Source organism: Myotis daubentonii, chromosome 14 (genome assembly GCF_963259705.1).
Source record: "Myotis daubentonii chromosome 14, mMyoDau2.1, whole genome shotgun sequence".
In the NCBI taxonomy this organism is placed as follows: Eukaryota; Metazoa; Chordata; class Mammalia; order Chiroptera; family Vespertilionidae; genus Myotis; species Myotis daubentonii.
The window spans coordinates 50,268,954-50,295,315 of NC_081853.1; the positions used below are offsets into that span (position 1 = coordinate 50,268,954).

Sequence of the window (26,362 nt, forward strand, 5' to 3'; positions counted from 1 at the left end):
GAGCTTATAAAAGCACACATCTGGCCCAGCCGGTTTGGCTCAGCGGATAGAGCGCCGGCCTGTGGACTGAAGGGTCCCGGGTTCCATTCCGGTCAAGGGCACGTGCCTGGGTTGCGGGGCTTGATCCCCAGTAGGGAGCGTGCAGGAAGCAGCCAATCGATTCTCTCTCGTCATTGATGTTTCTATCTCTCTCTTCCTCTCCTTTCCTCTCTGAAATCAATAAAAATAAAAGGACGTATTGGACCATGCCATTCCCTTCCTCAGAATCCTTTGAGAGTTCCCCAGGGCCCCCATGATAAAGTGCAAATTCCTGAAGACCTAAGCCCTGCTGATGGGCCCCTCACCACTGCCCCAGCTTCGCCAGCCCTGCCTCTCCTCGCTCTCCGATATTCCCTTCCCTCACATTCCTTCAATTCCTCAAACTGCCACGTAGACTTCCGCTTTAGGGTCACCACACAGGGTTGTTCCTTAGTTGGGAGGCTCCCCTCCAGCTTTACGGCCCACTTAACCCTTGCTCGCCTGCCTGCGTCCTAAACAGGGAAATTTCCCATTTCGGATATCGTACTTTTCTGTTCTAGACTGCCAGTGTTCGTTTGTTTTGAATAGTTTCCATTTCTCTTGTGAGATTCCCCATTGTTCACTCATTATGACCATCTATTCCAGATCAGTTATATAACAGATGCCTCTGACTTCATTTCCTAATTCCAACTTCTGGGTCATCTCAGGAACTATTGCCTTTTTAAAATTTTTATTTCTAGGCCTTTTTCAACTTTCTTGACTATGGGTCACATTCCCTGATTCTCTACAAAGCTGGATGTTTTTCATTACATGTTGAACATCACAGGTGAAACCAACCTTGCAGGGAGTCTGGATTATGTTGTCTCCCTTTAAAGGTGTTGAATTTTGTTCTAAAAGTTCCTTGTGAACCTGTCAGGCTTAATTTTTTTTTTTTTTACTAAGATGAGTCTATTTTAATTTTGTCCTCATTCCTAGAGTGTTACCTATATGTCTAATATATGGCTTTGTGGGGGTGTCAAATGCAGACGTTCGTCTGGGCCCTAACTCCAAGGTCTCTGAGCACCGTGCAACCCTGGTAGCTGGGCTCTCTCTTGGTCCCACAGCCATCATTTTCCCTTGGGCCTTATGGAGCCTTGCTCCGTGCAGCCCTCAGCCAAGAGCCTGCAGTGAACATAGATTTCTGCCCACTCCCACCACTCCCACTTCTTCTGATTTTCAGGGCAGACCAAGAGCTGACCTCCAAAGACAGCTTTTTCAATAAATGTGCACAGGAGTTCAGCAAGAACCCAGCAAGTCACCATGGTAACTAGCGTTTCTGATGAACAGCTGAAAATTCACAGCTGACAATTTAAAGAATAATGCCCCTCAGTTAGGTTATTACATTTCCAACTTGAGGCAGAGGTCAAAACAGAAGAGCTAATTAGGTGGCTTTTCCACAACGCCTGCTACAGAGCCATGGACGCGTCTGGGGCTGCCTGTCAGCAGAGAGGGGCTCCCACTGCCGGGAAGTTACAGAGAGCCAGGCCCTCAGCCTGTGCTTCTCCTCCGGTCTCTCAATAGCACTGTGCTAACCAGTTCCAGGGAGTACGTTTCCAAATCCATGCGCTACTCTCAGTTTTGTTCTGAATAGATTATAATGGAAAAATAGCCTCATTTAAGAAACGTCTTTTAACTGAGGGGAAAACGGGGGGGGGGGGGGGGGGAGAAAGAAAGGAACGTCTTTTGAGTGAGAGAGCTGGGGGTCATCTATGCATACGGCGTTGGTCGTTGGTGCTGCCCGCCAACGTGCACACATTAGTGGGGAGCCTGCATTAGTGGGGAGCCTGCGGGCCCACACTCACCTTTGCATAAGCAGTTGTCTTGAGGAACCACTGCCTGAGGTACCTCTGCTCCACCTTCGCTCCGGAGCGCCACGAACAGCCCTGCTCATCCACCTGCTCGTTGGCCAGCACTGTTTGGTCCACGGGGTCCCAGTTAACCAAGGCCTGTACCAACCATGAGACAAAATGGTGAGGACACTGAAGGACCCCTCAAGGCTCCTCCCAGGTGAGGAATCTGCAAACGCAGCACCTCTGCTCCGGGACTCGAGGAGTCTGCATCCCCTCGGAGTACCGTGCGGCCAGGAAACCACCAGCGAGCTGTAAGAAGCGCAGGGAACGGCCTCTGTGCCTCCCTCCCATTAGAATATGCTTCGGACGGAAGCTGTAAGCACGTGTCTAGCTCAGGCTTGGTATCTTCTTGCATGAAAGGATGAACTGGCAGGATTTGAAGTTTGAGTAAACAGAGAAAAAGAAGTAACAATGGTATTTTAGGGTAAACGAGTATATTAACTTTAATATAAATAGCTAACCATGACCGAGTGACCACCGTGTGCTAGACGCTGGCTAAGTGCCTTCCTAATGCTGGCTTTCCGCATCCTCACGACAACCTTTTAAGGCATGAATAGTGTTATCCCCACATTGCAAAGAAGGAAACTGAGGCACAGAGGTCAAATAACCTGTCAAAAGTCACCCAGGAAGTGAGAGAGACAGGATCAGAACTCAGACTATGGGAACTGTAAAAATTGTCTGCAATTTTTTAAGAATTTTATCTCTGGTGCTAGTAACAGTAGGGCTTCCCTAAATCCTACAAAAACAGTCACTTTATTCCATTTAAATGACTGTATCACATATGTAGAGTAGTGCGAATAAATCTTACCACCACCCATATCAAGATATAGAGCATTCCCAATACCCCCCAAAATTCTGTTGTGTCGTCTCGCAATCAACATCTGTCCCTAGAAGGTAGCAATCTTTTGAGATCTTTCTGAATATTTTTATGTGGCTGAGAGACCCTGTAATCTCAACCACTGTGAAGTTTCCCTCCATAGCTCTAATTCACGTCTATCTTCATGTAAAATAAATACCTCTGCCATTGACATCATCCCTTTACTACATTTAGGTACAACTTAGTGCAAAGAAGTCAATGAGTACAGAGTTTGGGCACTAAAATATCCTGGCTTGATAAGCACTGTTATTTTAAATATGTTTTTATTGATTTTCAGAGAGAAGAAAGGAGAGGGAGAGAGACATAGAAACATCAATGATGAGAGAGAATCATTGATCGGCTGCCTCCTGCACTCCCCCTACTGGGGATGGAGCCTGCAGCCCAGGCATGTGCCTTGACCTGGAATCGAATTATGACCTCCTGGTTCATGGGTGGATGCTCAACCACTGAGCACACCAGTCAGGTACTCATTGTTATTTTTAATTTTAATAAGCAATTCTAATAAGAGATTGTGCCGAATATTGTCTATTTGCCCCTCCAAATCCTCTTTCCCTCTTCTGCACCCTGGCTTGTCCTCTGGCTGGGTTCAGCCAATGAGAGGCGCCCTGCCCTCCTTCCAGCCGGGCTGTGGCTGGAACACCGAAGGCACAGCCCCTGCCCTCTGTCACAGTTACTGTCTTCCTAGGTCCAGTGCCTGCGCCCTGAGGTCGCCCATAAACCCTACTGAAACAGTCCCTTTATAACATGATCCTTTCGGCCGCACCCTCTACTTTCTGCTGGACCCTGACTGATCCAGAGACATATCTAAAATCTACATAAAAAGGAGGGTGGAGGATAGGCTAACCCATCTGTTGGTAGTGATTTTACAACTGGAAGGCAGCATGGCCACCAAAACATGTAAGCCTGTGAAGCCTGCAGTCAGTGGTAAAGCCCTGCAGTGAGTGACTCCTCTCATTCCAGGGCCCCCCACGCCTTGAGTACACAGAGATAAAATATTAACCTTAGAGATGAAAACTCTAGGCTGATAAACCAAGGGTGATTTACTTATCTGTTATTATTGCCTATATTAGGCGTTGGGAGGGATACCATTTAAAATAACCAGCCCTAGCTGGTTGGCTCAGTGGATAGAGCAAACTGAAGGGTCCCAGGTTCCATTCCAGTCAAGGGCACATGCTGGGGTTGTGGGCTCAATCCCCAGTAGGGGGCATGCAGGAGACAGCCAATCAATGATTCTCTCTCATCATTGATGTTCCTATCTCTCCCCCTTTCCCTTCATCTCTGAAATCAATAAAAATATATTTTCAAATAAAATAAAATAAATAAGGTAGCCCTAGCCAGTTTGGCTCAGTGAGTAGAGCTCCGGCCTGCAGACCAAAGGGTACCATGTTCGATTCTGGTCAAGGGCACGTACCTCAGTTGCAGGCTCCTCCCCAGCCCAGGCTCTGGTAGAGACTTCTGCAGGAAGCAACCAATCAATGTGTTTCTCTCACATTGATGTTTCTTTCTCTCTGTCCCTCTCTTTTCCAATCTCCCTAAAAATCAATGGAAAAATATCCTCGGGCAAGGATAAAAATAGATAAATAAATAAATAAATAAATAAATGAATAAATAAATAAATAATAAGGTAAAAAGAAAGAGCCAAGTGTTGTTTAGTATTGTGGAAAGTTCTTTCAAATGGGAGCCCGCCCCACACCCTCCCCCAAAACCCACACAGAACTAAAACTGTATAAAATATAAAACGGAGATAAAAAGCCCTATATGCTTCCATCTGTGCCTCCCGCCCCCCACCAGCCTCAGAGGATCAGGAAGAAGCAAACACTCAATACTGCCGATCGCAGAAACAAACAGGACTCTATTTTCTTATCAACAGTTCCCACACGGCCTGGCATCTCCCCGGCCCTCGGTTACAAAATGCAAGGAGGAAGGTGTGTTCCTAAGAGGCTTACAAGTTATAACAAAACCCTGGTGTCGGATGAGAGACAAATAAAAGCAAAACACAAAAGCAATTTTTTCCCCCAGAGAAAGTCTTGGGGGAAGAGGAAAAACACCAAAGGAAATAGCATTTCAGATCAAAGATGCGTCAGCTGTGAGAACCCACTCTTGTTTCTTCCCACGATCTGATCCACCTCAACCACAGAGATGCCGGGTCCAAGCTCAGCCTTCCCACGGTGGGGGGGCGGGGGGGGGTTGAGGGGGGGGGAGTGTTACCCCAGGGGTGGCCGCAAGGCAGGGCCCTGGCATCCGGACGCAGCACGTGCAGCCTCTCCACGCCCTGGAGCTGCTCCCCACGCCCTTTCCCAGGTCTCCTCTCTCACTAACGGTCTCTCGCCCACGGCCTCCCTCGGAGCCAGGGCTCTTTACAACATCCCCGATGTCCACGTTTTGAACATGTACTTTGATGGACACCCTGACTGTCAGGCAAGCACAGTCTTGCTACGTAGAATACAGTTTCTGGACAACCTCACCTGGCTGACATGTGTGTTCCCTATTCCCCGCTGAAGCCAGCTCCACACTCCTCTACCGTTCACTAGCCACACTGGCAGGATCCGAATTTTAAAATCAACCTTCAGTCGATACGGAAGCGGCTGAAACGCCTGCAAACACTGAGCTCCAGCCCACCTGGCCCACTGCTTCCCTCACACAAGTTATCTGGTAACTCCACAGAAAGAGGGGCTCCAAATAGGAGAATGTCCCCAGCTGACCCAGGGTTAAACACGAGGATTAACCTTTTTTTGTCTGGGTGTTGATGGGAAGCTTTTAGAAAGCATTTTAGGAATGCGTTCCATGACACCATTAGGCTCTCAGGGATGCTGGCGACTGTGGGCTCCACTGGGGATCCTCAAGGCGGCGACATCCTGATTTTGAGTTTATACGCTCCCTTCTCTGCGACACAGCAGCTGCGGTGCCCCCTGCCCGCGGCCTCCTGTGCCACCCCTCACCTTTTCTCATCTCATCTTCCTCTTGCTTGGGTTCTCTCCCCTCGCCTCCCTGGGCCTCGCTTTGCATAGGATGCCTGTCCCGTCCAGATCACCCTCCATCAGCCTTTGTCTCCCGGCCAGGGCATTGCTCCTCCCATAGCTGTCCTTGCTTCTTCCTCCCCAGGCTCCGCTTTGCTACCCCTTTTCTGAGGACACTGACATGCAGCTTCTGGCTCCAGAAGGCTGGTAAAGTATATGGTTCAGGGTATTGATTTTCTCAAAGTCTATTAGCTTTTTTCTTGACAAAGGGGTGCTTAATTAAGGAACACCACATAGATCTTATTAAAGGAAGTAATCTCAAAATCAATATTGCCCCATTCCATCCAGAATGGGCCAAATTTGGACGGAGTCCAGGGGAAGGGGGTGGGTCCCAAGGCTACTGCCACCACCTTCCACAGCCCCGGGGGCAGAGTGAGAGAGGCCGTGCGCTTCCTGGAGACCAGGCCGCACTGCACACCCAGCTTAGGAGGCTGAATTAGCACAGCCACCAGCTGCTGCCACCAAAGTCATGGAGACGGCCAAAGACAAACTCCTAGATAGGAACTCTCCACAGTTCCCCAGAATGTCCAAGCACCCGGCAACATCATTCGTCTCTCCACTAACTACATCCACGGAATAACCTTCTTTAAATCACAGAGGTAAACTCATGTTCTCCCAAGTACAGGGCTTGGAAAGCTTGTACCTGCCCATCATGAGCTCACAGCTTCATTGTTGCTGACATTGTACAATGAAATATGTCAACATTTGGAAGAGCTGCATAACTCACTGTACTGTATTTTCCAAATGCCTCATGTATGATGTTACAAAATTATGCAGAGGTGAAAAATCCATGCAAAGTGTAAGACAGACCAGTCCAACCCATTTCAATTTAACAGAGTACAAAAAGGTCACCGATGGTTCAGATTCAACACTGCAGCTAACGTTTAAGAAACCACCACTTGTTGACTTTTGCTATAGTATCAAAGAAGAATATTCACAGTTATGTGAAGTGGTTATTAAATCACCCTTCCCCTTTTAACAGGTTCTGTTCATTCAGTCTTCTGGTATTTACCACTGTAACCTTAAATAATAAAAGTATGCTTCCGTCTTGGACATTGTCTTTAGACAGCGCTGGGGACCCTGGGCCATGCATGGTGGACACTCAGCATGGTCGGCCATACAGCCTTCCTCCCACCCTCGACCCCTCTTCTAGTTCGCCCTATTTTTGTTAGCTTTAATAGCTACCTTTCTAACTTAAAAAAACACATAGATGTAAACCTCTAACTTTTCATCTCTGACTCCTTGCTGAGAAAGATGAAGGGATGGTCTCACACTTGCTTCTATTTTTCTCCCCCAAGTTCTCCTCCTGGTTTTTGTTGCTACATTATTTTTATGTTGTTAAGGTTCAAGACATCTTTGTTTTATTCCGAAATTCAAGTTGAGCCTTCTGCATCCATCACTAGATTGATTCTAAAGCTTTTCAAACCTAACACACAGTGACTCTGTAGGTATTATTCATTGCAAGACCAAGCAGTGTGAAGTGACCCACAGAACAGTAAATGTGACTCTGTGTCCTTAAATCCCCTGGCCAAAGGATTTATGCCGCTTCCACTTGTTACTTCTGAATTTTCTAGACCCACGTTGTCTAGCAGAATGTTCTGTGATGATGGAAAACGTTCTAGATCCGTGATGTCCAATCTTCACTACTGGCACGTGAATGTGGACCTCAATCTTAATTAACCTCAATTACTTTAAACTTAAATATCAACCCCACATGCCACTCGTGGCTACAGTACTGGACAGCGAAGTTCCAGGCCACACTTGACGCTCTCCCTCCTCCCCAGCATCTCAGGAGCATCCACTGTTACTGAGCTCCCCCCGTGACACGCTCCTCCCCTTCTTGGGAGACCACTCGGTAGGTACTGTGATGGTTGTTCTTCAAATATCATCTCTGTCCTCCAAGACCCCGCAACGATGTCACCACCCACTGAGCAGGAGAGCCACACTCCTGGAGGTGACTGACCCAGCGCACAGCTGGGAGGGGTCTGAGCTAGGGTCTGGGAAGCCTGCACTCCTCTTCTGCTCCCCCCGATCTCAGCCCAGGCACCAGGCACTGTTACGTGCTGGGAATTCAAGCGCGAAAGAACCAAGCCCTGTCCTGGAGGCAGCAAACTAAGCCGGGCGTCGTTACTTTCTGGATCTGCTGCGACCCAGGCCATGAACTTGAGGTCATGTTCATTTTCACGGCTCCTGGGCAAATAGGGCGTCTTTGTTTCTTGTTTAACAATGGTGTGTTCTAAGCGGAAGGAGGAAATTTATTTAAAGTGCAGCTAACTTGGACTTACCTCCTTCTGATAGGCCAGTCCAGCGTCGTAGAGCTTGATAAAGAGGTACTGCGTCCACTTATAGTAGTCTGGTAAACACGTGGTTATTTCCTGCCGGAGAGGGAAGAAGAAGTCACCCACTGGCCACTGTGAACTCTTGCCCCCACGCCACGTAGGCACCGGCCTTGCAGCATTTTGAAAAGCAATCTCACTGCAAACATGTGACCGACTATCCTACTTTCCACCGATTTGTAAAGTGAGGGAAGAGAGACGTGATTGAAATGTCAACCCCACCTTCCCTGTTTAAAGATGAGAAAATCAACCCAAAGTCTTCTGCACACCTCTCCCTCCACCCATGCAACTAGCATGTGAATTACATTGTACGAAATGGGGTATTATCATTTTTGTCAGCACAAACATATTTGGGGGGCCACAAAGCTCATTCATGAAAGCAATTCATTTTTTTAAAAATATATTTTATTGATTTTTCACAGAGCGGAAGGGAGAGGGATAGAGAGTTAAAAACATCAATGAGAGAGGAACATCGATCAGTTGCCTCCTGCACACCTCCTACTAGGAATGTGCCCACAACCCAGGTACATGCCCTTGGCCAGAATCAAACCTGGGACCTTTCAGTCCATAGGCCGACGCTCTACCCACCGAGCCAAACGGGTTAGGGCAGCAATTCATTTTTAAAGCAGTCACAAAATCCAAGAGGAATATTTTCCTGCTTTCAAACGTTCTCCATTTGAAAATAAACCTTGTGTTTCCACCTATAACCAGGGCCCGGTATCTCCTTCAGACTCATTCTACCCCTTGTATTCCATTATGTGAGTCAGGCTGGCATCTACATAGGAAGACCCACCAAAAACATTACCAAATATTAAACTCAGTGAGAAAGCACCTGGCTTGTATTTCCAGCCTAAACCAAAGCTTCCCCAAATGTACTTTCTGTCCTGAAAACGCCTTTGCTATGGAATCTTTAAAGACAGGTTATTGATTCATCCCTGTAAGGCTGGGTGGGTAAGGTCAATAAGCATAGAGACCTATACTCAGACTGCTTCCTTCTCCAGCTCTTTGTGCACAACAGCTCACAGGGGAATGGACGTAGGACAGGGCACATTCCAAATGGTCCCACCTGGATGGACATCTGATAGAAGTCACCCTTCGACGGAAAGGCAACAGCTCCGCCTTTCTTCAGATGGAGGAGAGAGCTGAAGCCCAGCGGGGAGGGCAAGTCGGGCCGGAGCTGAACAGGGGGCCTGGGAAACTCGAGGTGCTCCCAATGGGCTACTTCTCTTAGGTAAGATACTTGCGTATTATGTCCTTTTATGTGCTGACTAATAAAAATAGCAGAGTAATCGCTACTAGAAAACAAAAAACTCTGATCACCAGATCCACTCCCCACTCCCCTGCAAGGCAGAGAGTGAGTAACCAGCCCATCTAACAGCTCTGCCCCTATGGTAGCTGACCCCCGGGGCTGGCCCCATGCAGTGCCTCAACTGTGATGCTGAGCTGCTGAGCTGTGAGCAGGAAAGCCAGTCCCAGCTCCCAGGCTGCACACACACCCAGTCTGCAGGAGCTACATGCACCAAGCGCCTTGCCAACTCAAGAATGGGACCAGCACACTGTGGGCGGGCTTGCTCCCCAATGCCTCCAAATTCACCCTCATCCCAGGATCTTTTCCTCACCAGCTACCCCTCCCATGGCACAGAACTCGTTTTCTTCCGTTTCCCAGACAAACAACTGAAGAATTTGCATTTCTTTCTTTCTTTCTTTTTTTTGGGGGGGGAAAGGGGGAAGAAGGGAGAGACAGAGAGAGAAACATCGACTTGTTCTACTTGTTTATGCCTTCATTGGTTGATTCTTGTATGAGCCCTGACTGGGGATCGAACCTGCAACCTTGGCATATCAGTATGGCGCTCCGACCAACTGAGCTACCCAGCCACGGCAAAAACTTGTATTTCTAATAAAACCGGGGCTGGAGCTATGTTTAGATGTTTAATTTGTTCATCACTGTCTGCTCAGGTCCTGGTACATCGAGGCACCCCAAAATTATTGTTGAATGAAGACCAGCCCATCTAACTTCTGCATGTTGAATCAAACTAAATGTAAGCCGAAACCGGTTTGGCTCAGTGGACAGAGCGTCGGCCTGCAGACTGAAAGGTCCCAGGTTCGATTCCGGTCAAGGGCATGTACCTGGGTTGCGGGCACATCCCCAATAGGAGATGTGCAGGAGGCAGCTGATCGATGTTTCTCTCTCATCAGTGTTTCTAACTCTCTATCTCTCTCCCTTCCTCTCTGTAAAAAATCAATAAAATATAAAAAAAAAGTTAAAAAAAATTACATTGTAAATCTGTAAGATGAACTAGGGCAGGGGATGCAAGAATGTGGTAAAAATATTCCCAGACTTGTTATGGTTTGTTTTTGCAAATTCTTATTCATTAGTAGTTTTAAAAAATGTGTGAAGCTAATATGAAAAAAAAATGACAGTTTAAATTTAAGAGATGACAGTTCTCTTTTCTCTAATTATCTGCATTGTTAAGTTTTTCATAATAAAGCATCAAAATACTTCTAATAAATGCATATAATATACCAATATATTATATGCATGTATGTGTTTTCTCAGCCCTGAATCTGCTTCTATAGATTGAGAATAAAAACTACACAGCAACAGACCAGTATTATTATCTTCATCCAGGTTTACGGTTTTGAAAACCACTTTCACTTGAAATAGAAGAAAGATCATAGGTCCAGTCAGAGAGGAAAAAGATGGCTGTCCAGCCGAGCATTAGCCTATTTCAGTCTGCCAGGAATGCCACCTCTTTGGAACAGCCAGCTCCCAGGTGCGCTGAGCGGTGGGCACTGCAGGCCCCTCCCCACCTGCCTTCAGAATGGGTCTGACCCGTGTTGTTCACATTGGGTTTCTGACATAAATCAGCGCCCCTCCCTTGCCTCCTGCAACGAGCTGGTTCCTGGAACAGGCTGTTTACAGGCTGGTCAAGCATGTAAAGTAATTTCCGCACCTGGAAGCATGCATGCACTAGCACCCGTGACTGGCCCCCACCCCCCTTTCCCTATATAATTCTTTGGTGCCTGCCAAGCAGCGTGATGATCCATTTATTTCCGCTTGCAGCCTCCAAGACATGCCTTGTGAGTTTCACCTAATAAACTCCGTTAATTACCAACCGGGGTGGCAGCCTCTTTCTTCATCTCTCTTGCCCTCTGTTACTGAGGAAGATTTTCAGTGCCAGGAACGGCACGTGCCATGTGTCTGCGTGTGTGAACACCGATGGCTTTACCTGAGTACATGTTCACCACTCACACAGTCCCCTCTGAGTGCCGGTGTCCCCTGCCCAGCGGAAGCTGGGAGCGCTCCTGCCCATTTTCCCACCTGCTGCACACAGGGTCCACTAGGACCCTCGGTATCATCCTCTCCATGAAGAACTGGCAGACCAGGAGGCTCAAGGCTCCCTAGTCCAGTCTCATGAGAACCACAAACACAGTGGGGAGAGGGCTCAAAAATGCATTTCCTAAAAGTATCAGAACACTTCTGGAACCTTCCTTGATTTGCTGGTTTTAAAAACAACAAAACAAAACAACTATTTCTAATCTTCTAATACCCCATCTCAGTAAAAAATCACCAAAAAGGGGACATCTGTAATACTCCCAACAATATAGTGTGTGTGTGTGGTTTTTTTTTTTTTTTTTTTTTAATCACCAGACATCTTTCTGAAATGAAACTGCTTAAAAGCTTTCCCTTTAGTCTGGCGAGAAATGGAGACTCCCTTTCACATTTTCCCTGAGAACCTCTTACTTAACCCAGCTCTGCAGACAAGGCTCTCCTGGGGTTTCAGCACCAGAGATGCTCACTGCCCTTCCTTCCTTCCTCTTCCCAAAGCAGGATTCTCCCAGGAAGCGTTTGCTCTCAAGGACACCTGGCAGTACCTGGAGGCATTTCTGTCTGTCACACTGGTGGGGGAGGGTGTTACTGGCATAGTGAGTAGAGGCCAGGGACGCTGCTAAAACCCCTACAATGCACAAGACAGTCTCTCGAACAAATTATCCAAGTCCAAGCGTACCAAGGGGAGAAACCTGCTCCGTGGGGTTTGATTTTTTTAATTTGAGTCTGTAACCTCAGGCAGATTAAAGAGCCAAGCAACTTTCTGATCGGCATCCCATAAGAAGGCGTAAAACACCTTGGGAAAGTGGGAATGCCAGCCCTGAGCTTAGGCTGCCCTTCTCCAGCTGCTGTGACCCCTCACTGTCGAGCACATGGGGCAGGGCACTCATTCCCACGGAGCTCGCCCCTTCTCCCAGCTCTGAGACCAACCCCGGGAGAGACCTGGCAAGCCTGGGGGTGTGGGCAGACACAGTTCTGAAACTTGGTTATGCATGCATAGGGCTGCTCCCTGGGAATGAGTGATTGGTTTTACTCCCTAAATGTTAAATCATTTAATAGGCCTCCAAGTGGTTGTCTGACTTGGAAAATCTCTTGTAATAAATTCATGTAATACAGTTCCTCTTGCGAAGTTAGGGAGGCGTATCGTTTTTCGTGATACATCAGGTTACCGCCTTCCATGAAAAGGTTGATGACAAGTAAGTGTTGAAAGATCATCCGTTGGAATCTGGCCCACAGCACCCAAATGTCCTGGCCCGGCCCTGCCTGTACCCGGGGGAGCCCAATGTCTGTGGGGTGGGGATTCCTGCCCCCCCAATTCCTGCGGTGGGAAAGCACTGGCTTGGGAAGACTTCTTATTCAAGCGCAGGCTGTTTACTCTGTTCCGAGCCCTCTTCATTCTTTTTTTTTTTTAAATATATTTTATTGATTTTTCACAGAGAGGAAGGGAGAGAGATAGAAAGTTAGAAACATCGATGAGAGAGAAACATCGATCAGCTGCCTCCTGCACATCTTCCACTGGGATGTGCCTGCAACCCAGGTACATGCCCTTGGCCGGAATCGAACCTGGGACCTTTCAGTCCGCAGGCCGATGCTCTATCCACTGAGCCAAACCGGTTTCGGCCCCTCTTCATTCTTGCACTGCCTTTCCCTGCTTCCCAGACAAGCCAACACCTAATGCATCTTGTTTTTAAAACAGAAAGTCAGGTTACTCAAAGTTATACTCCAAAAGCAACTGCAAAGCCCACATCCACACAGATCCACAGAAAGGTGTCATGTTCTACCTCCCCCCGCCACCCTCCCCAGCTCTAGAAAGTGCTATCGACTGGCTGGAAGACCAAACTTCTGTACCTGGGACTCAACCAGAGTCATCCTCCCACACTGCAGTCTTCACTCTGCAATACCCGGCTTTTAGCATGAAAAATACCTTGCCCATTCACAGCCAAACACAGAGCCCGACACAGAAGGTGAGCCCCTCAGAACACAAGTGAGGCTCGGCGGTCCTTGGAGACCTGCCACCCTGCCGGCACACTGCTAACTACGCCGGCCGTGCCAGGAGCCCTGTGCGATGATGAGGTCCAGGGAGACCGAGCCAGAGGCCTCCTCCAGTGCCCCTGCCGTGAAAGGGCATGTGGTCTGGGAAGAAGTCACCGTGTGTGCACCTCACTGAGGTCTCCCCAGCTAACACTCCTTGCTCCAGGGAGTCTAGAGAGAGTGAGCGATCGGAAAGACAATCCCCTTTGGAGCCATTGAACCTGGTTCAAGTCCTTGCATCATCGGTAGCTTGTGGCCAGAGCCCAGTGTCCTGTCTAGAAACAGAGGTGAAGAGCCGCCCTGAAAGCACATGCTGGGCACACAGGAGGGATCGCCGGGGCCACTCCCCTGGGCTGACTCGAGCAGGCTGTGGGGGGTGAGGCTGGTTTCCCATCATACCACTCGGAGAGGTGGCTGACCCCTCGTGAGGCTCCCGGGACAAGGGAAAAGGGAGAGGAAAGGACCAGAAAGAGAGGGTGTTTACAAGGGAACGACCAAAACACATGACCAGGATGGAGACATTCACACCAGGCAGTTCCCAGTCATGGCTGGTGGCGACCCAGCTCCAGGAGAGCCAGCCAGGTGGCCTCCGACCCTGGCTTCTGCTCTGGCAGGATTCAAGGACCTGCCTCACCCCTCAAAGCCACGTGCGTTTACGTTTCATTGCAACCTTGCGTGATTCAGGTTAGCTGCCAGAGTTTCACACAATACACCAAGCAAGGTGTTTAACAAGTCAGTCATTCCTCGGCCCTACTCGCTGAAGATAAACACCTCAAGAAAGATGAGCATCAGCCACGCCTCACAGTTCCTGACAACAAGGCCTCGCCTCCCCACTCCTCAGCCTCGCATGAGCCTCCTGCCTTCACAACAACCGATCTGGAAGCAGAGGAGACAGGTACTCACGTACCTTTTTAAACAATGATCTTTGTAACATGCATTTTTGCCATTTGCTCTTCATTGCAACGGAACTGTATGGCAATGACCTTGCTTTTCATTCCACCCCAGGTTCTCTAATTCTAAAGCGGGGAGTTTGGAAAGCAGAGCACGGCTCCGGGGCCAGAGGAGCCAGCCCCAGGATTCCTATTGTGCAGCTTAGAGAAAGACAGGTCCCGTCTGCATCAGACGCCTCCCGGTGTTGGCTCAGGCGCTCAGCTCTGCGCACCTGCTGTGCTGGAAGGGGCAGGTGGGAGGCTCCCGGGAAGCCTGCCGGGTTAGGTCAGCTGTGGTCACCCTACACTAAGTCTTCCAAACACTCAGCACTCAACCTGCTGCACATTGGAATGGAGCTTCAACCGTTACTGGTGCCTGGGCCACACCGCACCCCAGAAATTTCCCATGCAGCCAGGCTGCAAAGAGGTTTCTCCCAATTACATCTCCCTCTCAAACACTGCGGGGCAGACGGGTCCTCCTGCCCTTGGATTTTCACAGGATTGAGTAATTCTTCCCAGAACCTATGATGCTAGGGAAGAAATGCCAACATACAAATAAACACTGGGCTGCTCAGGATGACACCGACTGTGGGTGCGTTGGGTGTTTTTTTTTAATTATACAAGGTTTTCTGAACTTCACTGATTTTGTATAGTGACTGTGTATTACTCTGGGAATTAGCCTATAGTGTTACAGCTCTTGAAAACAGTTTAGATTCAAAGGAAGAAGAAAACAAAAGAGTTGAGTCTACAGTGGCCGGACCCTTGCCCTGGTGAGCAGTCTTCCAATATACTTGGCATATGCACCTCAAGACCCACACAGTGGGGTTTAAAGGAACTAGAGATGGTGCTCTACAGACAAACGAATGTCCTGGGGTCACCACGAAGGGGCATCCACATGGCCACCTCCAAGGCCCCTGGTCAACCTTAGCGTGTGTCTACATAAGCAATCCTGACAACCCAAAGTCTAAAGGGAAAGGCCTGACCCAAGTGCAGAATCACAGGGAACATAATGAGGGAAGAGGGGTCCCAGTCCACCATTCCCAGGTAAGAAGCCCAGCCTGGTCACCTACCTTCCTACTTGCTGTTAGAATGAAAGGGGCCAGGTGGACATCTTAGCCTGTGAGCAGAGCAAGAATTGTGTGTGTGGGGGGGTGGGGTGGGGGGGCAGTTAGGGTGTCCCAGAGTCAGGATGTTAGGGCTGACAAATGACTTAACCACATCCGTGCCTCGTTTTTCTCATTAGCGTAGCAGACAGCCTCTAGGGTGGCCCACAGTGACCCTGCCTCCTGACACTCAGGCCCTTTATGAAATCCCCTTCCTTCAAGTGCGGGCTGGACCTGGACACTTGCTGCTAACAAACAGAACAAAGCAAGTGATGGGATGTCACTTCCAAGGTTAGGTTACGAAGGGACTGAGATTTCTGTCCTGGGCATTCTCCTTTTCTCTCTTCCTCACTCTTTCCTGCTCAGAAGAAAACCAGTTGCCATGCTGCGAGCTGCCCTGTGGAGAAGCCCAGGTGGCCAGGAAGGCAGGGAGGCCTTGGCCAGCAAGGAACCAGCCCTGGTCTGGACGGTAGCCTCCGAGGACCTGTGCCAGGGGGTCCAACGAAGCCACGCCTGAATTCCTATCCCACGGACACTAAGAAACAATAAGTGCTTATTGTTTTAAGCTACTAAGTTTGGGGACAATTTGTTATATAGCAATAGATAAATAATACATTCCTAGGAGGGGCCAATAACCAGACCAAACCCTGAAATGGACACGAGGCTTAAATGAGAAAATGGAGGTAATGCTCTTGGCAAGTGAGACATGTTGCCCCCTTCACACGCACACAGCCTGTGTGCAGAACCCCCAAATCCCACAGCGTGAGGACGCAGCACACATATGTCCACCGGCAACTCCCACATCCAGAGCCATAGGGTGGTTCAGAACTCTGTTTCCCCGCTCACGACACCAGTGAGAGAACACGCACCAAGGGCCTGCCGCCCAGTCCTTGTTCTAAGACACTCGCCGATCGGCTCGTGAGAGGAAATGGAGGTGCTGAGAACAGAGAGAACAGACTTCCACCAACTCAAGGCTCTGTCTGTTCCTGCACTCACCGAATCATTCCACTCCGCTTCCTGAGGACCAGCTCTCCGGCAGCACTGGGTCAGGCGGCAGGAATGGGCCTCTCCTCCCTGACGGAGAGTAAGGCCTTCCATCGTCTCTCCTCTCACCCGCCCCATCCATTCCCAGGCGCCTCCGAGGGAAAAGAGGCCACCACCCAACTGAACCCACGGGCATCCTAGGCCCCAGGCCCATCCCTCCCACCTCTCCAGTTTCTGTTCTATTCTATCTCATTTGACTCTGTCACCTACAGGCCCAACCAGGGGTCCCCAGCCTAGACCACATGGCTCTCTGTCACCTACAGGCCCAGCCAGCGGTCCCTGGCCTAGACCACATGGCTCTCTGTCACTTACAGGCCCAGCCAGGGGTCCCTGGGCTAGACACATGGCTCTCTGTCACTTACAGGCCCAGCCAGGGGTCCCTGGGCTAGACACATGGCTCTCTGTCACCTACAGGCCCAGTCAGCACTCCCCGGCCTAGACCACATGGCTCTCTGTCACCTACAGGCCCAGTCAGCACTCCCCGGCCTAGACACATGGCTCTCTGTCACCTACAGGCCCAGCCAGCACTCCCCGGCCTAGACCACATGGCTCTCTGTCACCTACAGGCCCAGTCAGTGGTCCCCGGCCTAGGCCACATGGCTACCTCTTCCTCCTTCTTAAGCTGTTACTCCCCTCAAGTCCCACTGCCCGGGCCTCCTCAGCCTCCTCGTGGCCTCATCCTCTCGTTCTGCCTTCCTTCGACCATCTGTTAACGTCCACCTTGGCCACACTTCTGCCTCGAGTCTCCTTTATCTTCCCTGTTCCCCTCCTTTATGCAGAGTTGATGGAACAGGTGTTAATATCAGGGTAATTAATTAATCATGCACCTAACATTTGTCTAAGAATTCATTTTGAGGTAACTGTGTTCCTCCACCTCGGGACTAACTTTAGACTGAAAGGAAGCATTTAATGAAGACTGAAAATCACAAATGCTGCGCACTGCGCTTTACAGAACATACATTTTGTTCTTACAGGTCTTGTTTCCAAAATCTAGGGCTGCAGCTAAACTCTTGAGTCATTTGAAAACTTCACATTCTACATGCTCTTGAAGCCACTCTAGAGAATGACTATTAATAGAGGGGAAACGCTGCTCTGAGGTTTGAAAGACAACTCGCACTGTCTTTCTAAGCTTAAATAAAAAAGCTCCTCTTGCCCTAGCCGAATGGTCCCAGGTTCCATTCAAGGGCACATGCCCGGGTTGCGGGCTTGATCCCCAGTGTGAGGTGTGCAGGAGGCAGCCAATCAATGATTCTCTCTCATCACTGATTTTTCTCTCTCTCTCTCCCTCTCCCTTCCTCTGTGAAATCAATAAAAAAAATATTTTTTTAAAAAAAACTCTCTTTTTGCTACTGTCTTGACCATTATTTTTTTAGCACTATTTTTGTTGTTGTTGTTTGTTAATCCTCACATGAGGATATTTTTCCATTGATTTTTAGAAAGAGTGGAAGGGAGAGGGAGAGTCAGAAAGAGAAAAACATAAATGTGAGAAAGACACATCGATTGGTTGCCTCCTGCCCCGAGTGGGGCCGGGGATCGAGCTGAGGCACAGACCCACGCCCCTGACCGGAATCGAACCCAGGACCCTTCAGTCCGAGGGCCCACGCTCTATCCACCGAGCCGAGTTGGCTAGGCCTGAGCACTATTGCTTTTATGGTAACCTAAAAGCTGTCTCCTGCTACACTCTACTCAAGATTCTGAGAACTAGCCACCATCGGACGAGAAACAACAATTTGCTTAATTTCTCGGTAATTGTCCTTTGCCAGCTGACAAGAATTTCATCAAGGCCGCCTAACAATACAGACAGCTTTTCTAAGTAGGCAGTTGGGAACAGAAAACCCTCCATTAAACTACAGAAGAGACTAATGGGTCTGAATAGCAATTTGTTATCTGTCTACTTGAACAGATGCCAGTGTTTCCACGATCCAAGCCAAACCAGCTCTCCACAATGGCTGTTTCTCTGGAAGGAAAAGAACATCTTTATCTGCAATGTACTTGAAAATTTCAGGATCGGCAGGACAGAGTCATCGGGAAGCTATTATTGAGATGCAAGTTATCCGGGTTTCCTGAATAAAGCAAAAGCCATTTGTTTCCATGGGCCTGGACCCAGAGGAGGAGCAGAGAACATCAATCCATCAATTGCTCTGCTGCCTGCCAGCACTGTGAGCAACGAGTGGTAGAGGCCTGTCACAGCCTGCAAGATTTCATATGCATCACAGAAAAACAACAACAACTTTAAGTTTTGGCAAATGTATAGGAGTTTATTTTGAAGATCATTTAGTCCAGTGATATATATATATAAATATATAATTGATTTTAGAGAGAGGAAGGGACAGGGATAAAGAGAGAGAAACATTGATAAGAGAGAAACATCGATCGGCTGCCTCCTGCACATCCCCCACTGGGGATCAAGCCCACAACCTGGGCATATGCCCTGACCAGAAATCGAACCATGACCTCCTGGTTCATGGTCCAACGCTCAATCACTGAGCCATGCCAAAGGGCAGTCCGGTGACTTTTGAAAGGGAAGGGCTAGGGACAGAGAAGCACAGATCAGAATCTTACAGGAAGGGGGAGGATTTTTACAACTATACAGGGTGGGGCAAAAGTAGGGTTACAGCTGTTTGTATGGAAAATAATACAACAATTTGCAAATAATAATACAATAATAAATTCTGTGTTTTGCACACTCACAACTGTAAACCACCTTTGCCCCACCCTGTGCTCACCCTCTCCCTCTGAGCAGATGGAAAAGATGGACTTTGCCCTACTCTTTCTACTAAGTACAACTGACATCCCTGGTCATTATGTATATGAAACAAACATAAGACTCTGAAAAATGAAGAAGAGAAGGCAGGCTGGTTGGGAACCTCCACACCCAAGGAATGACACGATGGCAAGTTCCTTGGATTTTCTTTGTCCCTCATAAGTCCCAGAATTGGAGCCAACAGAGCCAGTCATCCAGAAAGCCCAGGCGTACAGACAAAAGACAATTAGTCTGTGCTCTGAAATATCCGCGTGTCCTGGAACAATACTGGGGAAAGTCTTCCAGCTTTTATTTTCACACCCCAAAGCCAGTTACTTTTTTCCTTCAATTTTTTATTGTGGTAAAACGCACATAAAATTTACCATCCTCTCCATTTTTAGGTGTACACTTCAGTGGTATAGTAGCCCCCCCTTATCTGCAGGGGATACGGTCCAAGACCCCCAGTGTGTGCCTGAAGCCACAGACAGTACCGAGACCTAAAGATACTATGTTTTTCCTATGTGTACAAACTAATGATAACATTTAATTTATAAATTAGGAACAGCAAGAGATTAGCAATAACTAGTAATAAAATAGAACAATCATAACCGTATACTGTAATAAAAGTTATGTGAATGTGGTCTCTCTCTCTCTCTCTCTCTCAATATCTACTGTATTGTATTCATCTTTTCACTTAAAGTAAGGACTTTATGGTTCTCTTGGGTATATATGAATTGCCAGCATCCTTACTCTTGTACTTGGGGGCCATTATTAAGTGAAGTAACAACCAGCAAAGAAAACGTAGACCCCCGATATTTGGAGGGCGGGGTCCTATTGCACACCCTGGCCCCTGCAAGCGATGTGTAAGCTGCTCCAGGAACTTGTGCACGGCTGCCTACCATGGGGCTTGGGGTAAGGGACTGGTGGCCACCATTGAGTTAAGAGCTGCAATTGACCAATACTCACTGCAATTTACCATTCAAGCCTTCCCCTGGAAACTGCAAGCCTTCAATAGACTGCAAAGGTCCAAAATGGTTTTATCAGACACAGCCAGCCAGTGCAGATGTCACGTGGGGAGACAGATTCCTGGTACTTCCTCCACTCCGCTTCCTAGAATCCCTTCCCCAAAGCTGGTTTTTATGATCAACTTGATCATCAGTGGATTTTTTGAGCCCCTTTTTTCCTTTTTCCAGTGGCTACTGTTTGTCCCTCTTTGTGGAAATTCACTCTTCCCCTGGTTTCTACAGCACCATCTTATTTCAATTCTACTCCAAACCTAGGACTTGCTCTCGGCTACTCTTTGTCTCTTGACCCCCAACTCCAAGACATCCTGGGCCCTCTGTTCTCTCCACACTGTCCCTTGGTGACTTCATCCAGTTTCTCCGAAGCTGGTCATTTCCAAGGATGGCCACCACAGGCCCAGTCACCTACAGGCCCAGCCTTCCCTGTCTATATATGCGTGTGCTCACACAAAGGGGCGGGTCTAGTTCCTCACCCTTCCACCTTGGATTTCTTCTTTGCTTGCAAATCTGTTTCGCTGGCACTGTCCTTGGGCCATCTGCCAGTTTCCCTGGGATCTTCCAGGATCTTATCAGAAGAAAAGTTATTAAATTTCAGACTTACCTGAAATTGACTTTCACATATAAGTTCTCAAACAAAAGATATGTTTTGACAGTAGGTTTGAAAGGTTATTTGAAAAGTTCATTTGGGGCTATTAGATGCTATGAATAACTCATCCTGGAATGGCTCATCTTCAAGGGTGATTAGACATCTCTTCAGTGAATTTGCCTTATAAGAAAGACATGTGAGCCCTAGCCAGTTTGGCTCAATGGGTAGAGCATCGATCGGCCTGCAGACCAAAGGGTCTCGGGTTCAATTCTGGTAAAAAAAACACACCTCGGATGCAGGCTCCTCCCCAGCCCAGGCCCTAGCCGGGGTGAGTGCAAGAAGCAACCAATCAATGTGTTTCTCTCACAGTGATATTTCTCTCTGTCTTTCCCTCTGTCTTCCACTCTCTCTAAAATTCAATGAAAAGACATTCTTGGGTGAGGATTAAAAAGAAGAAGAAGAAAGACATGTGAAACCCAACGTGAAACTCCAGAGAAGCCATCCCAGAACTTTCAGTCTAATATAGAAAACACCTCATCAAAAGTGCCAGTTGGCCTTCTGCCCTGGCTCGTTCCCCATCCCTACTCTAAGTTTCACTATTTACAAACACCAGGCTGTTCATCAATTTACAAACTTAAGACAACAAATCAAACAATTCATTTGTTATGCAGCCATAGCAACTGGAACGAATGCCTGAAGAACGAATCAGACAAATCCAGGCTGTTCGGCATTCTTCAAAACCAGGACACAAAACTCTTCAGGAGTCAAAATCATTATTAGTCATTGACTGGGCTCGTGACCACCAGTGGGGACCAGGGACAGAACAAACCACTTCCTCGAGGAGCCACACTGACCGGGTGGCCCCTCGTGAGGGCCGAGGAGTCTAAGAAAGCGCTCCTGGCTGGGGCAGCGGAAACCTCTGCCACAGGTTTTAGGCTGGTCAGCCCTGAGCTGGCACCGCGCAGTCTGAGGTCGGCGACACGTGCGCCATGTGTTCGTGATGACATACGGTCCCCACCCCAAGAGGACTGCGGTTCTGAGTGACACCTCAGGCCGCAGCACCAACTTCCTGGAAACAGGGAAGCCCTAAAAGATAAGCTGCCCATTCACCTCAGCGGAAACAAAGGTGCCCCCCACCCCACCCCATGGATCAAGGAAAACCTCCAGGAAAAGGTTAATTTTCTGATTCTGAGGGAGGAGTAACCCAGAGCCAGGAGTCTGCCAGACACACTGCTTCACGCTGTAAGGACCTGGAAGGGGACTCGGAGAGTCAACCTCATCAGGGCCTGTTACTGTTGTCAAGGCAACCAGAGCTCCCAGCTCTCAAAGGGGAGTTTCCAGGCACTCACTTGCCCCCAAATTCTTTTTGTTTTAAGCTATTCTTTGAATTCTTTTAAAACAAAAAAAAACATAACAAAATATATTTCTATTCCTAGCACCCTCATTGTTTCTCGTAGTTTAATCCTTTGTCAGACATCTAGTCCTCTATGTAATTAAAATGCCAAGGTAGCAAGGGCCTTGAAGCAATAATACTTTTCACTTTGTAATGAAACAAATCACGAAAATCATATGAATCATGAAAATAAATTCATGCAGGAATGGTCCAAATAGCTTGTGTATTTTGGATGAAAAGAGTACAATTCCCAAACCATGATAACGACAGGGGGTGGGGAGGAGAGACTCAGCAAAGACCAGCACAAGTGCACGCAAACCAATCCCTGGTGGAAAGAAATACTTATAAGACAGCAGGGAGCAGGGAAATTTTCAAAATGACTACCATTCCATGATGTTATATGGTATTATCATTAATTGTTTTAGCTTAATAGAATTGTGACGAAGAAAGGGAGAGAGGGAGGGAGGGAGGGACGGAGGGAGGGAGGGAGGGAGGCTTCATCTTTGCCATGTGTACTGAGGTCTTTACAGATGAAGTTATATGATGTCTAGGGCCTGCTGTAAAATAGTTCAGAGTGGTGGTTGCAGATGAAATAAGATTGGCCGGGTAATAGCAACTGTTAAAGCCAGGGGATTAGTGTTTGGGGGCTTTCTGTACTAGTCTCACTTTTTTAATATGAGTTGAAATTTTTCAGAAATAAAAAAATCTATCTTAAAAAAGAGACAGGAAGAAAGAGAGGAAAAAGGAAAGCAGGTGAGTCGAGCAAAAGGACGAGAGAGAACAAGGAACGGTAAGAGGAGGTGAAAGGGAAGAAAGGTGTAGAGAAAGCAAGAGAATCAGAAGCCCAGAGATCAATGCAGATGGTGGGGAGCCCCGAACCCCTCAGCGGCCTCCCTGCTTCGTGCAGCCTGGGCAGCACCGTTAGCAAAACTTGGAAGAGCTCAAGGTCAAGTAGCAAAGAGGCTTTTGGTGAAAGCCTGCTGGGGGAAGAGTCCCGAGTGCAGTTCTGATATGCCTCTTCCACTGCCCTGGGAGAACACACCTGCACCCCCAGCCCACACGCCCGTGGGGAGAGTGAGGGCACAGCTGTCTAAGGGGCATAACTCCTGTGTTTCCCCGGCCTTGACCTGGGCGAAGCCACCAGTGTTATTACTGGGCACCGACATGTACAGAGACCAAAGGTAAAAGCATGAGAAGGAGATCAGCACGGGAATGTAAAAGCCAATGAAAAGGAGCACCAGTAAGAACTCCTGAGAGCTCCACGATAGAGAAACTCAGTCAACTCCGTCACATGTTGATTGTGTAAATAAGGGAGACCAAGAAAAGTTGAATTAGTCCAAACATCCTTTATGCCCAATCCTGGAATATGGTTTGTTTTGTTCTGATTTTATACTGGAGTGTGAGTGCTTGGGGTGGCTCAGCAAGCATTATAAACCACGAATAAAACCTCTTCTGGCAGAGTCCACAGGCATTAAGTTGAATCCTGTGTAGTTTGGACTTTGTTTTCCTTCTTTTTCTTTTTAAGATTTTTAAAAATTGATTTTTACAGAGAGAGGAAGGAAAAGGGAAGGAGAGAGAGAAACATTAATGTGAAAATGAAACATAGATCAGCTGCCTCTTGCACAGCCCCGACTGGGGGTTGAGCCCGCAACCTGGGCATGTGCCCTGCCTGGGAATAACTGGCAACCTTTCTGCGCACGGACAAGGCCTAACCAACTGAGCCACACCGGCCAGGGCATATTTTTCTTCTTCTACGTGTCCGATTTTAAAGGGAACTCCTAGGGATTCCTCCCCAAACAATTATCCAGATGATTCCCAATAAAAATTAGGCCCCAAAATCGACTTCCATCAAGAGCAGCGGTTCTCAACCTGTGGGGCGCGACCCCTGTGGCGGTCGAACGACCCTTTCACAGGGGTCGCCTAAGACCATCCTGCATATCAGATATTTACATGACGATTCATAACAGTAGCAACATTACAGTTATGAAGTAGCAACGAAAATAATTGTATGGTTGGGTCACGACATGAGGAACTGTATTTAAAGGGCCAGAAGGTTGAGAACCACTGAATTCAAGAGTCATAGCCAAGGCCTGGACCAGAACCAGCGTGGGCACCAGAGCCTGGTGAGAAGGCAGAGGTGGAAGCAGAGACAGACCTGCCTCGATGGGCCACACCAGACAGCTTAGAAGCTAACTCTGTCGTTTGTCATTTGTGGAACTCGTGGGCCATTCCCTAGGACCAGTTCATGATCACCGAGGCCATAACCTGAACCCACGAGAGTCGAGTACAGTCCACACCTTCTCCTCAGAAGGGCTGCCAATGACTCCACAGGGCGAGTGCCCACAAAGAAACAATCCCCTCTGTCCTTGCACAGTTGGGAATTTTAGTTCCACTTTATTCTTCCCTCAGTAGATGTTCAGCTATTCACATTTAACTTTCAGTTTCTTACTTCCTGTCTTCTCAAAATTACACCAGCTGGAAGATGGCAACGTAGGTAAATACCTGTACTCGCTGCCTCCCACAACCACATCAAAATGATAACTAAAATACAGAACAGTCATCCGGAAGCGCTGGAGAGCTGGTGGAAGTCCTACAACTAGAGAAGTAAAGCAGAGAGCACACTGAGACTGGCAGGGGGTGCGGAGGCGCAGAGCGGGCTGGTCCGGCACCCACGCGGCCGCTTTTTTAATCGGGAGGGAGACAGTCCCTGCAGAGGCCGCCCGGAGGAGCAAGCGGTCCCAGCCCCACACCAGCCCCCCAGCCCAGGGTCCCAGAGCAGGAAAAAGAAGTCCCTACGGCAGTAAGGACTATGGGCTGTAAAAACCAGTGCGATTGGGGCTCAGTGACACAGAGGCTGCTGGAGACCCAGCTGTTCCTCTTAAAAGGCCGGCACCACGAACTGAACTTATAAGGTCCCACTTCCTCTGGAACACAGACACATACGAGAGGGAGCTGGATTGACTGGCATCAGGGCAGGAACTCGGGGGCGGCTTTCTCCCAGACGGAGGTGCTCCAGGGATCGTTGTTCCTATGCTGGGAACTCCCCAATTGCAGGGCTGACTGGCAGCCATTTCTGTTTGCTCCGCCCTGGTGATTCCCTGAGACCCTACCTCATCCAATTTACAACCCCACCCAAGCTGTGTGCAGCAGCTTCTGCATATGAATGGCCTTTTCTTGCTCAGGGTAAAATCTCTCAAACAAGCTCGATCCCCAGTAGGGGGCATGCAGAAGACAGCTGATTGATCATTCTCTCTTATCATTGATGTTCCTATCTTTCTCTTCCTCTCCCTTCCTCTTTGAAATCAATGGAAATAGTTTTTCAGAAAAGTATCAACAAGGCAGTAGAAAGATCACCGTATTACAAAGAAACAAGTGGGGCTGGCCTCAGACTTCTCCATCAAATCTATACATGTGATTAAATTACACAGAACGACTACTACTAAATACACACATGCACATATACACCATGTTTACATAAAAGAACTGGTGAAATCTGAACAAGGTTTGCACTTCAATTAACAGTACTGCACAGTGTCGAATTTTTCGTTTTGATATTAGTCTGAACTTATATAAAATGTTATCACCGGGGGGAAGTTGGGGAAGGGTACATGTCTCTGTACTATCTTGGCAACTTCCTGTGACTAAACAATTTATTTGTGACAGAATCGTAACAAATCCAAACTTGGAATGAAAGGTAAATAAATCAACTTAACACTTAATCACCTAAAAGGACCAGATGGGTGGATATTTAATCACTTCCACATCGATTCCAACAGTCGTGTTCAACTATCGCTGAGAACAGCAGAAATCCCCGCGCAAAGCTGTCACCACACACAACCCCAGCCGACTGTGAAACTTAAGTAAGAAGTTAACACTCTTGGCTTAACCTCACTGAAAATTACTTGTTTGCAGACAAATTATCCACCGGGGACACTTTTTCATTTGAGGAGACCTGCTCTACCTCCCTCCCTTCCCTTCTCCCAACCCAAAAAAGCAGCATGTGAAGAACTGTCACGGTCCCCGTGCAATCAGGACCTTCCGTA

At 48.2% G+C, this 26,362-nt stretch overlaps 1 protein-coding gene across 2 annotated transcripts in view; it reads right to left on the reverse strand.

Moving 5' to 3' along the window:
- LARS2 (leucyl-tRNA synthetase 2, mitochondrial) overlaps positions 1–26,362 on the reverse strand; it is a 110,347-nt gene that overhangs the window by 58,678 nt on the left and 25,307 nt on the right. For both annotated transcript variants that reach the window (XM_059664329.1, XM_059664330.1), the window contains exons 6-7: positions 8,087–8,176; positions 1,860–2,003 (exon numbers count right to left, since the gene is read on the reverse strand). In XM_059664329.1, the coding sequence (XP_059520312.1) occupies positions 1,860–2,003; positions 8,087–8,176 (234 nt within the window). The remainder of the gene's footprint in view (positions 1–1,859; positions 2,004–8,086; positions 8,177–26,362) is intronic.